Source organism: Chanodichthys erythropterus, chromosome 21, assembly GCF_024489055.1.
Source record: "Chanodichthys erythropterus isolate Z2021 chromosome 21, ASM2448905v1, whole genome shotgun sequence".
NCBI classification, from domain to species: Eukaryota; Metazoa; Chordata; class Actinopteri; order Cypriniformes; family Xenocyprididae; genus Chanodichthys; species Chanodichthys erythropterus.
Window position 1 is genome coordinate 1,799,956 of NC_090241.1, and position 14,948 is coordinate 1,814,903.

The 14,948-nt window shown below is 35.5% G+C and overlaps 1 protein-coding gene across 2 annotated transcripts; it reads right to left on the reverse strand.

Annotated features, from left to right (window-relative positions):
- Nucleotides 1–4,849: 4,849 nt before the first annotated feature.
- Nucleotides 4,850–13,107, reverse strand: LOC137010924 (poly(rC)-binding protein 3). 2 transcript variants are annotated; one of them, XM_067373381.1, is made up of 11 exons: nucleotides 13,033–13,107; nucleotides 12,763–12,786; nucleotides 12,583–12,615; nucleotides 12,384–12,500; nucleotides 12,141–12,272; nucleotides 10,880–11,008; nucleotides 10,704–10,778; nucleotides 8,609–8,650; nucleotides 8,290–8,365; nucleotides 5,115–5,167; nucleotides 4,850–5,023 (listed from the first exon to the last, which is right to left on the reverse strand). In XM_067373381.1, the coding sequence occupies exons 1-11, from the start codon at nucleotides 13,105–13,107 to the stop codon at nucleotides 4,850–4,852; spliced, it is 930 nt and encodes a 309-aa protein (XP_067229482.1). The 2 variants fall into 2 exon arrangements, with proteins under 2 accessions (XP_067229482.1, XP_067229481.1); XM_067373380.1 differs by having other exon boundaries at nucleotides 8,290–8,368.
- Nucleotides 13,108–14,948: the final 1,841 nt, after the last annotated feature.

Sequence of the window (14,948 nt, forward strand, 5' to 3'; positions counted from 1 at the left end):
GTAGCTTCTCTATATTGCAATTCACAACCTCACCACTAGATTTCGCTAAAATTTACACACTGCACCTTTAAAGAATGTCGGTAACCAGACAGTTAACGGTAGCCATAGTATTTTTTCCTACCATATCTGTTTAATTATCAACATTTTAAAAAATATCCTTTGTGTTCAACAGAAGAAAGAAACTCATACACATTTGGAACAACTTGAGGGTGAGTAACAGAAATGTTTTCACAGGGGTGTGTAGACTTTTTATAACCACTGTATATGACTGTAAGCTGTACTTTATTTTTCAACATGTCCTCTGATGCACATTCAGGCTTTGTTTTGCTGTATTAAAGTGAAGAAATGTTTTCTTAAATTGCGCTCTGAGCTGATAATATGATTTTATGCTTTAAACGCTGTTACAATTATGACAACATGACAATATTTTGGGTGAATTTATAATGTAATAAATTTCTCATAATGCAAAAATTGTTATTACATTATGAGCATTTTATTACAATAATACTTATTACATTATGTGCAGTTATTACACTGAGTTGCTACACGTGACATTTAGGTAAACTTAAAGGTGCAGTGAGCGGTTTCTAGAAACACTGTTGAAGCACCAAAACACACCTGTAGCCAATCAGCATTAAGGGGGCGTGTCTAATCATGAGGTGGGAGGTGCCTGTGCTGCATAGTGTGTTCGTAAAGTTAGCTATCAAGATAGGTTTGTGATCCTTTTTGGGTATGGGCGTGTTTGTTCAGTCGTGTTTGTTTTGGTGATTTCAAATATCAACAGCGTTTCTCAGAAATCACTTACTGCACCTTTAATTATGACAAATGTCTGAATTTTTGAATGATTTCATGTTTATATTATGAGCTTTCTTGAGTCATTGGTTCTGCAGTTCTGCTGAGAGAATAAACTATTTTAAAGCACAGCACATATTGAAAGTATTAAAAAATGATTACTATCAAGGAAAAATAAACAGCACCCATATGAGATCAAGAGACTTTATTGAAAAAAAAAAAAATAATAATATGCAAATGAAAGCATTCTACAAGTCAAACCATGAGTCATTCAGCAGCAAACATTTAAAACCAAGTTTCTTTGTTGGAAATATTAGACTGTAGTCAGCATGGAAAACTCAACTCTCCAAAATAAAATAAATAATATGTTATATGTTTAACAAAAGCACAGTGTCATCCACTTTGTACATGGTGACATAACCTGTTATACTGTATAGAAAGACATTCAGAATAGCAATGCTTGTAAATCCAGACCCTGTTATATGGGTATGAATATACACTGGAGCACAATTAATGATCTATAGCGACTACAGAAACATACATATTCACTTACAAGAACTTATTAAGAACTTTTTATGCCACATGAAGTCTTAAATACAAGTCAACACCAAAATGCATACGTGAAATAATCATTAACTCATCAAAGCCCATTTCTTTGATATAAATAATAAACATTCTGAACTGTTAACATAAAGATATACAACTTATGAATGCAATTCACAATTTAATCACTATCTATTGAAACAAGGTTGAAAAGAAAACCTAAAGATCTTGAGCAAATGTATTATACACCGATCAGGCATAACATTATGACCTAATATTGTGTTTGCTGCCAGAACAGCCCTGACCCGTCGAGGCATGGACTCCTCTAGACATCTGGCACCAGGATGTTAGAAGCAGATCCTTTAAGTCCTGTAAGTTGTGAGGTGGAGCCTCCATCGGACTTGTTTGTTCAGCACATCCCACAGATGCTCGATTGGATCGGACCACACGGGCCAGCCTTCAATGAGCCTGACAAAATGTTCACTTGCTGCCTAATATATCCACCCACTAACAGGTGCCGTGATGAAGAGAGAATCAGTGTGCTCATAATGTGATGCTGATCGGTGTATATAATGTTGTTTCATCTGTACATTTGACAAGCAAATGACCCTTTAAAAGACATCATTACATTCAAATCAACTTCTATAACTGGCTCCCTTACTGTATAATCACAAGTGTTGATTCTTCACGATGTGGTCCACTGATGATTTAGTTAATGTTTATTAACTACGTCTGGACTAACACTGTTACACTTTCAATTATTCACATTATTGCAGCGCACAACACAGCATTAAATAAAGATGTAAACAGTACATTGCTTCATATACTATTCATATACTATCAATTACTTGAAGCACAGTCAACATCAATAAAGTTGAGCTAAAATGTCAAACAATCAGTTTTTTCGAAAGGCTCAAAAATCATTAAATCACACATGCTCAGCTGGTTTGTAATTGTACAAATGATGAATAGACAATTATTTCAGGTCCAGAAGAAAAAAATAAATCAGTAAAACTTTACAGTAAAGTCTCATTTGTTAACATTAGTTAATGCATTTGACTAACAATGAGCAATTAATTCAGTTACACTTTATTTTTAAGGTGTCCTTGTTAGTGGTCGTCACAATTGTTGTCTTGCATACTTATTATTATCTTCTGGACAAATGTTTGGTGCGTAACTCGTTTCTCATAGACCCATGAATGAGGCGTCAAATCATGCAGATTATTGAGGAATGGTGTGCTGTATCTTTTATAAGCAAGTGTATGATGTTCACCTTCAACACTTCATAGCCACGCCCTAGCAACCATTGTCAAGCACCCTAGCAACCCAAATCCACAGAGGGATGTCTTCATATCTGAATGTCATAGAAGCATCTGTGTTTATATCATTCATATTGCCTTTGGAGTATCAACATTGGCAGTTGCCAAGCCAATCCCTAGCAACCAAACAGAGTGTCCTAGCAACCGTTTAACAAGACCTATATCTCTGCACCAGAACATCGTATAGACATGAGGGTTGGTTCTTTTGACTCATGCTAGGACTCTAGAATTGAATAGCTACATGCTAATAGTGATTAGTTAAGTGTTTAATCAGGCTAAGAACATGCTAAGAACTCTATAAAAACTCCATAGTAACCATCTGACAACTACCAACTGCCTAGCAACACCACAGCAACCACCCAGAACACCTTAGCAACTGCCTAGCAACCACCCAGTTTACCATAGCAACCACCTGGCAACACCCTAGCAACAAACCAGAACACCCTAGCAACTGCCTAGCAACCACCCAGAACAGCTTAGCAACTGCCTAGCAACCACTCAGGATACCCTAGCAACCGCCTAGCAACACCCTATAGCAACTGTCTAGCAATAACCCAAAACACCTTAGCAATCACCTAGCAACACCCAAGCAACCACCCAGAACACCCTAGCAACTGCCTAAGAACCACTCAGAACACCCTAGCATTCGCCTAGAAACACCCTAGCAACCGAGTGCCACATTTTTGTCATGAAATGGACATTCTAGTTATAGTTTAATTATACATTTCAGTACTGAGTACTAATTAACAATTAATTAATTAGGTTAGGATTAGGGTTACTATAGTAACTACATGTGTATAACATGTAACAAGGACACTGTAAAAAGTGTATATATATATATATTATTCTTACCGCATTTATTAACAATTGTTAATGATACTTATTAAAAATGTTGACGTTAGTTCACAGTACATTAACTAATGTTAACAGATACAACTTTTTATCATTACATCATTTTAATGATGTATTACTAAATGTTGAGATTAACATTAAATAAGATTAATAAATGCTGTAGAAGTATTGTTCACTGTTAGTTCATGTTAACTAATAACTAATGTTAACAAATGAAACCTTACTGTAAAATGTTACCACAAAATATCACACACTGTATGAAATATATTGTGTCTTATAAGTTATAAGCCAACACTGGTGTCACCCTAAAACACAGTTTTGTTTCATAACTAAAATTAATTGTTCTCTTTTTCTAAAATCACAACATTTACGCCTGCTTTGCCACTTATGAAAGTTAAATAAATCATATTTTAATACAATTTATTGCTCACATTACATGTATGATAACTTGAATACATTTGTAATATACCGTAAAATATTGAGAAAGCAGTTAATTTAAATAAATAAGAGCAATAACAACTGCTAGACATTCAGCATGCTAATTTTCAGTGCTAAAACTCTAAACTAGATCTAATTAATAAGACAATGCATCATATTTCTGTACACAAACACAGTTCCAAAATTACCTAAATACATGTTGCTGATTAGAATAGTTTAGACTGAAGACAATAAGAATCTTCAGTGTAGACAATAAAAACAGGCTCCTTTCGGGTGAAGATTTGATTTAGTTTTTTCTGGAATGAATTAATTGAAATGTCTGAATTACACTAAATGCAATTCAAAAATCCTGAGGAACTATATAAACTATATAAATTCCCAGGTTTTTAGAAAACTGGCCCAAAAACAGTTCAAGACCAGAACGTCTTAGATAAACAGAGCATAATGTGACTTCAGGAGGTTGTCATGGTTGAAGGGTCCGTCCACATGGCTGCCACATCTCTGAACCTGCAGAGAGTAACAACAGTATGTGAGCGAGGGTTAATGAGGTTCTGTTCGGTTTCCTTTTCATTGTTCCCTGTCCCTCTTTTCATGAGTTCTTGTCACTAGTTGGTTTCCATGGTTTCTGATTAAGTTGCGCACCTGTTTCTGGTTCTGTTCATTTCTGTTCGTGGTTCGGCGTTGTTGATGTTTATGTGGTTGTGTAACTATGTTTATTACTCCTGTGTATCTTAAGTGTTAATAAACATGTTTGTGTTTAATTCTCCTTTATCGTGCATTTACTACAGCCATAGTTTGTGACATTTAGGGTTCTTGACTCAATTTTAAAGAACCGCTTGTCGTAAATAATTGCATAAGTTTAATGAAGAAATGAAAAATGTGTTTTTTATTGCTTGCTTTGAAACTCACCTGGCATTTATGAGATACTGTGCCAGGCTGATGTTGGCAGGTGTTCCTGTAATGGTGATCTGACGGTCTGTTGACCCCTCCATGGCATTAGCAATTTTGATCTGAGCCCCAGACATCTGACGGATTTCATTAATTTTGGTGCCCTGTCGTCCGATTATGCAGCCTATTAGCTGCAAACATAAAGCAGAGAGATTAAAATCATCCTTACATTCTTCTTTGATACAGCTGAAGGGGTTTCTGAAGATGAGGAATAATGCTCACATCATTTGGAATGGTGAGCTCATGAGTACTGGCCTGTGAACTGGCATCCACACCTACAAACAGAAAGAGAGTGGGAGAACTGAGAACATTTTTATGCAACATTAACCATGTCAAAACTGTACTCACTGATTAAAACCTGTTAAATGGTTAACAAGAAGTTTCTATCACTAAGATTTTTAATGTTTTTAAAAGAAGTTTCGTCTGCTCACCAAGGCTACATTTATTTAATTAAAAATACAGTAAAAAACGGTAATATTGTGAAATATTATTACAATTTAAAATAACTGTGTACTATTTAAATATATTTGACAAAGTAATTTATTCCTGTGATCAAAGCTGAATTTTCAGCATCATTACTCCAGTCTTCAGTGTCACATGATCCTTCAGAAATCATTCTAATATGATGATCTGCTGCTCAAGAAACATTTATGATTATTTTCAATGTTGAAAACAGTTGTGTACTTTTTTTTTTTTTCAGGATTCCTTGATGAATAGAAAGTTCAAAAGAACAGCATTTATCTGAAATACAAAGCTTCTGTAGCATTATACACTACCGTTCAAAAGTTTGGGGTCAGTAAGAATTTTTATTTTTATTTTTTTGAAAAGAAATTAAAGAAATGAATACTTTTATTCATCAAGGATGCATTAAATCAATCAAAAGTGGCAGTAAAGACATTTATAATGTTACAAAAGATTAGATTTCAGATAAACACTGTTCTTTTGAACTTTCTATTCATCAAATAATCCTGAAAAAAATATTGTACACAAATATTTTGTACAATTGTACACATTAAATGTTTCTTGAGCAGCAGATCAGCATATTAGGATGATTTCTGAAGGATCATGTGACACTGAAGACTGGAGTAATGATGCTGAAAATTCAGCTTTGATCACAGGAATAAATTACTTTGTCAAATATATTCAAATACAAAAACAGTTATTTTAAATTGTAATAATATTTCACAATATTACTGTTTTTACTGTATTTTTAATTAAATAAATGTAGCCTTTGTGAGCAGATGAAACTTCTTTTAAAAACATAAAAAATCTTAGTGGTTCCAAACTTTTGGACTGTACTGTAGATCTGCTATTATCATTCAAATGCTCTAGTGGTCTGGTGGTAGACCTTTTGTTAACCGTGTCAAAGTTTCCAGGTTCTAATCTGCCCTTGTATATTTTTTTTTTTTTTTTTTTTTTTTTTTTTTCATCATTAAAATCAAAGATTTGGTTCATTTATGATTGTATATTATTTGTGTGAATTTTGTTTTGTGAGTTTACCAGAAAGAATAGCGTCTCCGTAATGGCATTAAGCGACAGATTGACGCATTTGTCTGTGAGGACTGAAGTCAAAAGAGAACAAGAGAACACCCCACCTTCTTTGATTTGATTGGACATCTTAATCATTTTGACATTGACGAGCGCTGTTAGTAATTTTTAAACCTTTTTGTCATCCTAACATACAGAGTGCTGCGTAATGAAGTTCAGCAGTTCAGAGCAAAAATATTATTTACTGTTTTTGGAAGTGAAAAAGAACAAGTCCTCTTATAATTTACAGTGAAAAAACATAAATTGACATTCAATTGCCTGAGTGACACTTCACATATTGAAATATGATCATTTGTTCTTATCAGTTCTTATGGGTTTTATGTTCTACCTTATGTTGTTAAATTATTGTTTATTGCATTATTTTAGTGTTATGCGTTTTACCATGATGCTGTTTTGTATTTGTGTGGATGACACTGGGTACACCTTCTATTTACAGTAGATGAGTTTTGATTCTACATTGCCTTCTCATTTTTTTTTTTTACTGTAAATTTCATGGATATTTCTTTTCAGTGTCTGTTCACAGTTTTCTGTAACTAGTGGCCTATGAGTGGTTAAAAAACAAAACCACATGCATTTTGCATAAACATTGTTTTAGTTGTGCTTTGGCTCTGTGCGGACGAATACGACCCTTCACACTTGATAATGTTTTACAATTAAAGTTTGTTAGAGAGCCACATATCTGTTCAATAAAATACCTTACTCACCTGTAATAAAAACACCATCTCCATGTCTCTTTTACCACATTTAAACTTCCTCAGTTCTCGCCATCTCCGAAAAGCCAAGCCAATGTTGATTCTTGTTTTATTACGAGCTCTGTACAATTCCTATCGCCTTATTCTCCAAAACTGTTCACCAAGCCAATTAAATTTCATATTTGAAATCACCAATGAAATCTGACAAAAACTGTCTCAGTAGTGTTGTTTCTTATGCACAAATAAAGTTAAAAAAGCGTCTCAGAACGCTGAATGTTTCTATAGCAATCGGAGCTTCTAACAGCAGCTGCAGTAATTCAATCATTTTATCAATCTGTGATTGGCTCTTTTATATTGAAGGTGGGACTTATCCTGCCATATTGCGTGTTGCACTTTCTCCCATTCAAAAGTAATATGAGTGCAATGTCTTTATGTATCTACAATGTAATTGTAGCCAGAGCAACTTTTTTCTATTTACAGATATGACAAGACAAGCACGTGTGAGTGATGTATGGACACAATTACTCACAAAAACCATCCAGACAGGTCTAAATTATAGACACTTTTAATAGGCTTCCCTAGTGGAAATAAAAAATACTAAAATGTATTTGAAATACATTTATTCCATGCTAAATATACTACAAATACATCTACATATTTATGTACTTAATTAAAAATACAATACTTGCAATACTTTTTGTAAACCAAACTAATTTTGTTCTTAATGCGCTTTAAATGTGCAGATGTAGTGCTGAGATCAACTAAAGATATACTGAAGTATATTTGATTGTGTTAAAGTGGAAGTATACTTTAGATACACTTTAAATATCTTGTATTTAAAGACTGATATTATACAATGATCATACAATCCTTATTAATAGTGATATTAAAACTCATTTTATGCGTAATATTAAATGTGCAAGAAATAGCTTTAATTATAATTTTATATCAGTAGTCTTGCCAGGTCAATAAAGACCATACCAAAAAACCTTACATAGTGTACCTTTAAGTAAATTTAACTTTTAAATGCTATGAAAAAGTATATGATGGTTTGTCAAGTTGCCCATCCAGGGGGAGAAGAGTGAAAGACAAGAAAGTGAATGAAAGACCTACAGGTATATAGTGAAGGGTGTGTGGCGGGAGGGTCGGGTACGTACCAGGGAAAGCGGGGGTGGTCTGTCCGAGGGAGGTAAAGGGGGTTTGCTGCATAGCCAGCTGATGGAGCTTTGTCAACTGCTGGGGGAGGGAGGAGGGTCAGTAGTACACCTAAGAAGTTATCATTAAATAAAGGAGTCCTACAAACTCATCTAGACACTAACAAGGGGGAGCTGTGAGAAAGCTCACATACGACTTCTACTGAAAACACATAGAAATAGACCTATCAATTGTATGAAATATAATAAAGCAGGTCATGAAAAAGTAACAAGAACACTATGCTAAAGAGGGATGAAGGATTAGAAGGTACATTTTACTCACGTCTGGGTGTGGAATGGCGTACTGTCCCTGAATGGTGTAGGTCTAAGATGGAAAAGAAAGAGAATCTTCATACATTATATCACTTTTGTTAATTATATGTTTAACGATAATAAATATTGTGGAACACATGCATGGGGCGATTCATTTCATGGACTGAATGAACTATGTGACACGAAATGTAGAATTCTTTGCAATGGAAATATAAAGTCATCATAAAGTCTTAATTTTTTCCACAAAATTCTAAACCTCCTTCCATTTTGTGCACAGAAGGGTGAATGTTTTACAGCTTGAATTTGTTTCATAATTGAAGAATTTTAAAACATTATTTTCTTGTTAATTAATGTGAAGCTGCTTTGAAATCTGTATTGTATAAAGCGCTATATAAATAAACATTGCCCCATAGGAATATACTTGTTTACAACTTGGAATGAGATAGCATGATAAGACTTTAGGTAATGAGTTATTCGTCTAAGCAAGTGGCTCACAGTAAGGCTGTGCGATTAATCATAATACATTTTTCGATTTTCGTTTCTCCCTAAAAATCCGAACTTAGACATACAAATCAGCCGAATAAGAGTGTTGTAAAATGCAGTCTACTATTGCTAAACTGTGGGACAGGTTTGATGTTAAGCCGTGTATTAGGCCATGAAAGAGATACTGTTCCCTAGGCGGCCTCCTGTTCGTGTGCTCCAACTCCGATAACGTGCATAAGCAAAGTACGTTATACTGTGGGTTTCGGATACGCGCCAAAACGGACAATACACACAAAAATGTCAAAATTATCCTCGTAAACACAGTCGGTTATGTCTTAAATGAAAGTAAACACTAAGAAAGAGTGCATGTATCAGGAACCCGCCCAATTGACCCTTCCAGAAGTTTGATTGACAGGCGATCTAACCAATCATAACACCAATCATTTTGTCTGACAAAGCAGTTAGCAGATTAACATAAAATTAGGTGGACTAGAACTTGAAAAATGGTGTGTATTGATGTATTTCTGCGATTGAATCAACATTCCTTCTGATGTTCATTCATGTTTATTTGATGCTATAAATGAACTAGTAAGAAGAGATGATCGGTTCACGAGCTGCTTGAGCTGAATTTCAAATTTGAAATTTGAGACCAAAAGTAACATGCTCTGTCTTGTCTGTCGACATGTCGTCAGTGTCCTCTTTGCTCCCCATTGTATTTTTCACAGCGTGAGAATATGTGTGGTGAAAGACCGGCATGGCTTGTCGGACGTAGCAACAGTAACTAAAGCATTTCGAGGGGTGAAATCCACGTTTTTGATGGGGTTCCCTGGTAAAATTTGCATTCCAGGGGTTAAATATCATGTTATTTGAGGTCACTTCAACCCGAGGACATGAAAAACAACCCGCAGCAACAGTATTTAAGCAGTCCAATTCCACAGGAAAACCACGGACTTGGCAACACTGGCGTGTGTAACAGTATAATGGATAAGTGCAGCTCTTAAAGTGACAGCAGCCTAATAAACCTGCTTCAGTCATTAATGTTAATCAAACAACAAAAGACAAAGATAAAATCACTCACTGCTCTTGAATGAATAAACTGTAGTGTCAATGCAGTGACATTTGATTTCTGTTGTCTATTACTTATCTGAATATCACTGTTAGTACATCTTCCTGAAAAACACTAAAGCACTATTTATTTAATTTGTATTTTCGATCTGTTGTACTTTTTGTTTGTAATTAGTTTCTTTGTTCTTATTGTATTGCTGACTGTTTACTTGTCTTCAGTAACTGTTTTGAGGATTTTTACTTACATTAGTTAACCTAGTATTAGTTTTTGCTGAAGTATCGATGATTGTGAAATTTCACTGACATTTAAAATTACGCAGACTTTGATCATATCACCCACCAATAATCGTGATTTCACTAATTTTTCAATGATTTATGCCATAATCGAGCAGCCCTTGCTCAGTTGATTTTATTTATTAGTACTGCTGTATGTTTAGATCTACTGTGTCAGTGTTGGTAATAGAGTATATCCTGACCATACTCACAGGCAGAGGCTGATGCTGCAGTAACAGGCTGAGGTTGGCTGTGGCTGGAGAGGTCAGGGTGTCTGCTCTTACCTGGCCCCCAGAGAAAATGACCGGTGCTGTGGCAGGCTTCGGCCTGTAGGGAATTGTAGCACCTTTGGGAGGGGACTGGCAAGGTCAAATAAAGATGGAAAAGATGGAGAAAGAAGAAAAGTGAGGGTAGACTTTAATAGAAATGTAACAGATCAGATAAATTGTCTTGTCCTTACCTCCAGCATGACCACACAGATCTGCTTCACACACTGGATGATGGCTTCTGGAGCACCTGAGATTGTGACCGCCCGCTCAGTGGAATTGGGCAGCATGTCTCCAGCCACTTGCACCTGAGCACCTGTAGACTGGAGGAAAGCTCAGCATAGTCAGACAGGACCTTGCACACAGCACTACCATACTTGTTCCTGTATATCTAAGGCAGGTTGGTAAAATATTTAATTCCTCAGTTGTAGTTGTTGAAGAAATAATGGCATTGTTTGGATACTATATGCATTGTAATTAGTGCTGCCAAATTAAAAAAATAACTAATTAATCACGTTTATTTCTGTAATTAATTGTGATTAAAAACATTGGAGTTTTTAATATTTTTATATTGTAACAATTTTACGGTTACTCTCCAAATTAAAGCTGCAGTCCGTAAGTTTTACCTCTTTGTCGCCATCTCTGTTTGAACCCTGAAATTGCAATTATTTGCGGAATTGGCATCATTTTACGAATGAAAGCCAGAATCACTGGTACTAATACCACTACTGATGTCTCTATGAAAATGATTTTTTAAACATTAATTATAGACATTCAACATTACAGTATAAGTGAAAGTTATCAATTTCAACATTTATTAGGGTTTAACAAATAACAACTTTTAATTTAAGTGAACTTAAAACAATATTTCACATCTTCAATTATAAATTAAATATAGAATAATCCTTATTAAAGCTACAATTTTCTCTGTTGTCTTTGATGAACATTAATGTCAGACATCACAGCAACTGGTTTTTTAGGCTGCTGTCACTTTAAGAGCTGCCGCTGCCGAACATGATGCTCACAACTCTTTAAGTTCATTTAAGACTTTATTGAACTCATTTAAGACTGCTCTTATGAGGATACTCCACAAAATGGGTATTTTGTCATAATTCTGTGTGTTATTGTTTGTTCAAGCGTGAAAGAGAACTCGATACTGCCGCGCGTCATTCTGTGTCACATGACACGACATTCACAGACAGCGTGTTCTCGTGTGTCTTGTGGTGCTTGAATGGTTTAAAAGCATTTGCTTGCATAACAGTGTGATCATATAATGTAACACTAGCCAAATTATGACGGAAAAAGCTAATGCTGCGTTAATTGCATTAAACATTTTTAACGCGTTAAACTGAAAAAATACATAATTGCATGCGTTAACCCGCTAATTTTGACAGCACTAACTGATGCACTTTATAAAATTTGTGGATTATAAAAAAGTTATACGTTTAAACATACCTCCCTCATCTCCTTAATCTTGGAGCCCCCCTTCCCGATTAGAGAGCCACACTGACTGGCCGGCACCACCAAACGCAAGGTCACTGGAGGCTTACTTGTAGCCTGGCTGTTGCTCATAGAGTTAATGATATCCTGGGCACAACCAAAACACCAGTTACCATTATTTTTACAGTTTTTATTGACTCATTTTGGGGTTTTAATTGTGTATATATAATATTTTAATTAAAAAATGATGTCTGATACTTCTTCAAACTTGTATGCGATCATGGCGAAGGCCTTGAATATGGCGTCTGTGGGTCCTGTGATGGTAACTATCCTCTCTGGGCAGTTCCCCTCTGAAATATTTATGCGTGCGCTACTCTGTAGAAACAGTTTGTGTTGTGTTTTAATAACCATGTTGCACTGATCACAGCACATAAAATTAATTGTAAATGTTACTTACTTCCTCGCGCATTTTCTTCACAGTTTCCCCTTTCTGAAAAGAATACATTTTTTTTGATAAAACACAGACTGTTGTACAAATCTACATTTTTGCTAAATGCATGTTAACAATCCATACATTGACTGATACAAACTCAAGGGTTTGCAAACAATGGCTTGGTGGCTGAATGTTGTAGTTTACCTTGCCTATGATGCTGCCAACCTCCTGCGAAATAAAAAGAGAATGTGTTTGATAATTGCAAACTTCAATCCAATTATTGTGCAGCTTAACTAAGGGGAGCATAACACTAAAGTGCCATAAAAAAACATACATCAGTTAGATCTACTTTATTTTAAGGCATTTTTGTTCTCTTACAAAACACACTGCGTCCACAATCTGCTCTTTATCACTGTTAGATGTATTAACATGGTGCAGTAAATTCTTGAGATTCGGTGAATGTTGTTCTTTTACCTTGCCATGCATGAGGAGCCTGATAGTCAGAGTGACATTGAGCCCTCCTTCAGACTGCAGTTTGTTGGGCTCCATGGTGAGGATTTAGGATTGGGTGAATGACTTCAGGAGCCGTTCAGGAATACAGGGATCACACAGTCACCTAAAAGTTCAAAAGAAGCAAACAAACAAACAAAACTTAAAAGCTTTATATATATATATATATATATATATATATATTTAGATCTTAAAACAAAAGCCGATTAAAATGTATCAGAGAAACAAAGAGAAACAATATATACCCCACAGATCATTTATTAAATCGTTGTAAATGCGCTTTTTTGAGTGGAAGGAAAAACTTGCTGTTTTTGTGCATGTGTCTTTAAATGCAAATGAGCTGCTGCTCCCCGCCCCCTTTACAGAAGAGGTTGTACAGCTCGTGCTAAAACGAAAACATCTGTTTGGTTTTGATCATCATCTCTAACGTGGCCACGCTCACGTGACATTGCAATTCTTCATCATCACAAAAGTTTATCTGCATGCATTTTAAAGGGGTCATGAATTGAGAAATCATCTTTTCCTTGAGCTTTTGATATATAAGAGCTCATCGTATGATAAGAATAGCCTGTAAGTTTCAGAACTTAAAACTTCCTTGTTTGTCCAATAAAAGCTTTGACTGATCCTGGATTGTGCCTGTCATAGGTGAAACCCCGCCTCCGCAGAAGAAATCAACGCCTACTTCAGCCCTGCCCACAGGCATAGGAATATGATTATTTATTTTCAACAATGTGAATGTCTCAGTTGATTCACTCAGTTGGTACATTTCACTGTGGATTCTTTGGTAAATCAATCCCATTTCAGTGCAAACACAATATGAACTCGACAGTAATGCAACAACATGTCAGTAACTGAGTTCATTCTAATGCCTGATCTGATATTAATGATTCATGTACAGTCAGATGATCTTTGTCTGTGTGTCAGTAAATCAAACCAGTGACTAAACGCTCAACTTCACCTTGTTTCTCTTAGTAGGATGAAAATAATCTGTTATTTAAACGGTGATTAAATTATATTTTCATGTGCCTGCATCATTTCACGGCTCAACAGGTAATATGTATCTCAAATAAAATGCTGTTTTATTTCAAATACGAGAGAGTAGACTGCATTAAAAGAAAAGCTTTTCAGAAAACAGCAGACATTAAGTCTAAATAAATCTCAAAATGTGTAGAATGTTGCTTTGCCCGTCTCAGACCAGCAGGCAGTGGTCAGATAGAGATGGATGAGATCTACAGCCAGATGTCCTCCAATCTCCCACAGGACGCCAGATTACGTAAAGACTTTAATCCAGATTATCAACATCCAGGGGTTGGTGTCCAGTCCCTCTTAACAGCAAAAATAATCTACTGAAATCCACTACGATCTGTGCCAGGCCTTATAAACCTCCTGGGTTATAAAAAAAAGAAGAGTTTGCGTGTCATAGTAGAGACGGTTCACATCTTCAGATATTAAAAGCTCAAGAGCATGTTGAACAGTAGATACATTTTTGAAGCAAAAAATGTTTTTAAGACAGCAGGATGAGCCATTAATCATGAGGCAGGATTATACACAACACACTTTCATAAGGGCCAATCAGGACCAAACAGATGGCATTGTTTTGTGCAAAGGGATCATAGATGAATCAGGTCTGATTCTGAAACACTTTTGGGTCCATAATGCCTCTGAGGTAGAAGAGCTTTGTTTCTGCATTGTTAATTAGAGTTTCACTTCTGTCTGATGTGAGGAGGTTGTGCAGAAAGCAAAATGGCCACATATGGCACCGTTTGAGGCATGTTTGCTTCAAATTAGCTGTTTTTCAAACTCGTCTTTCCTACACATGAACACACTCATGCAAAAGTCCATGCATTAACAAACAGATGTTTAAACAAGGCTGAATCCAG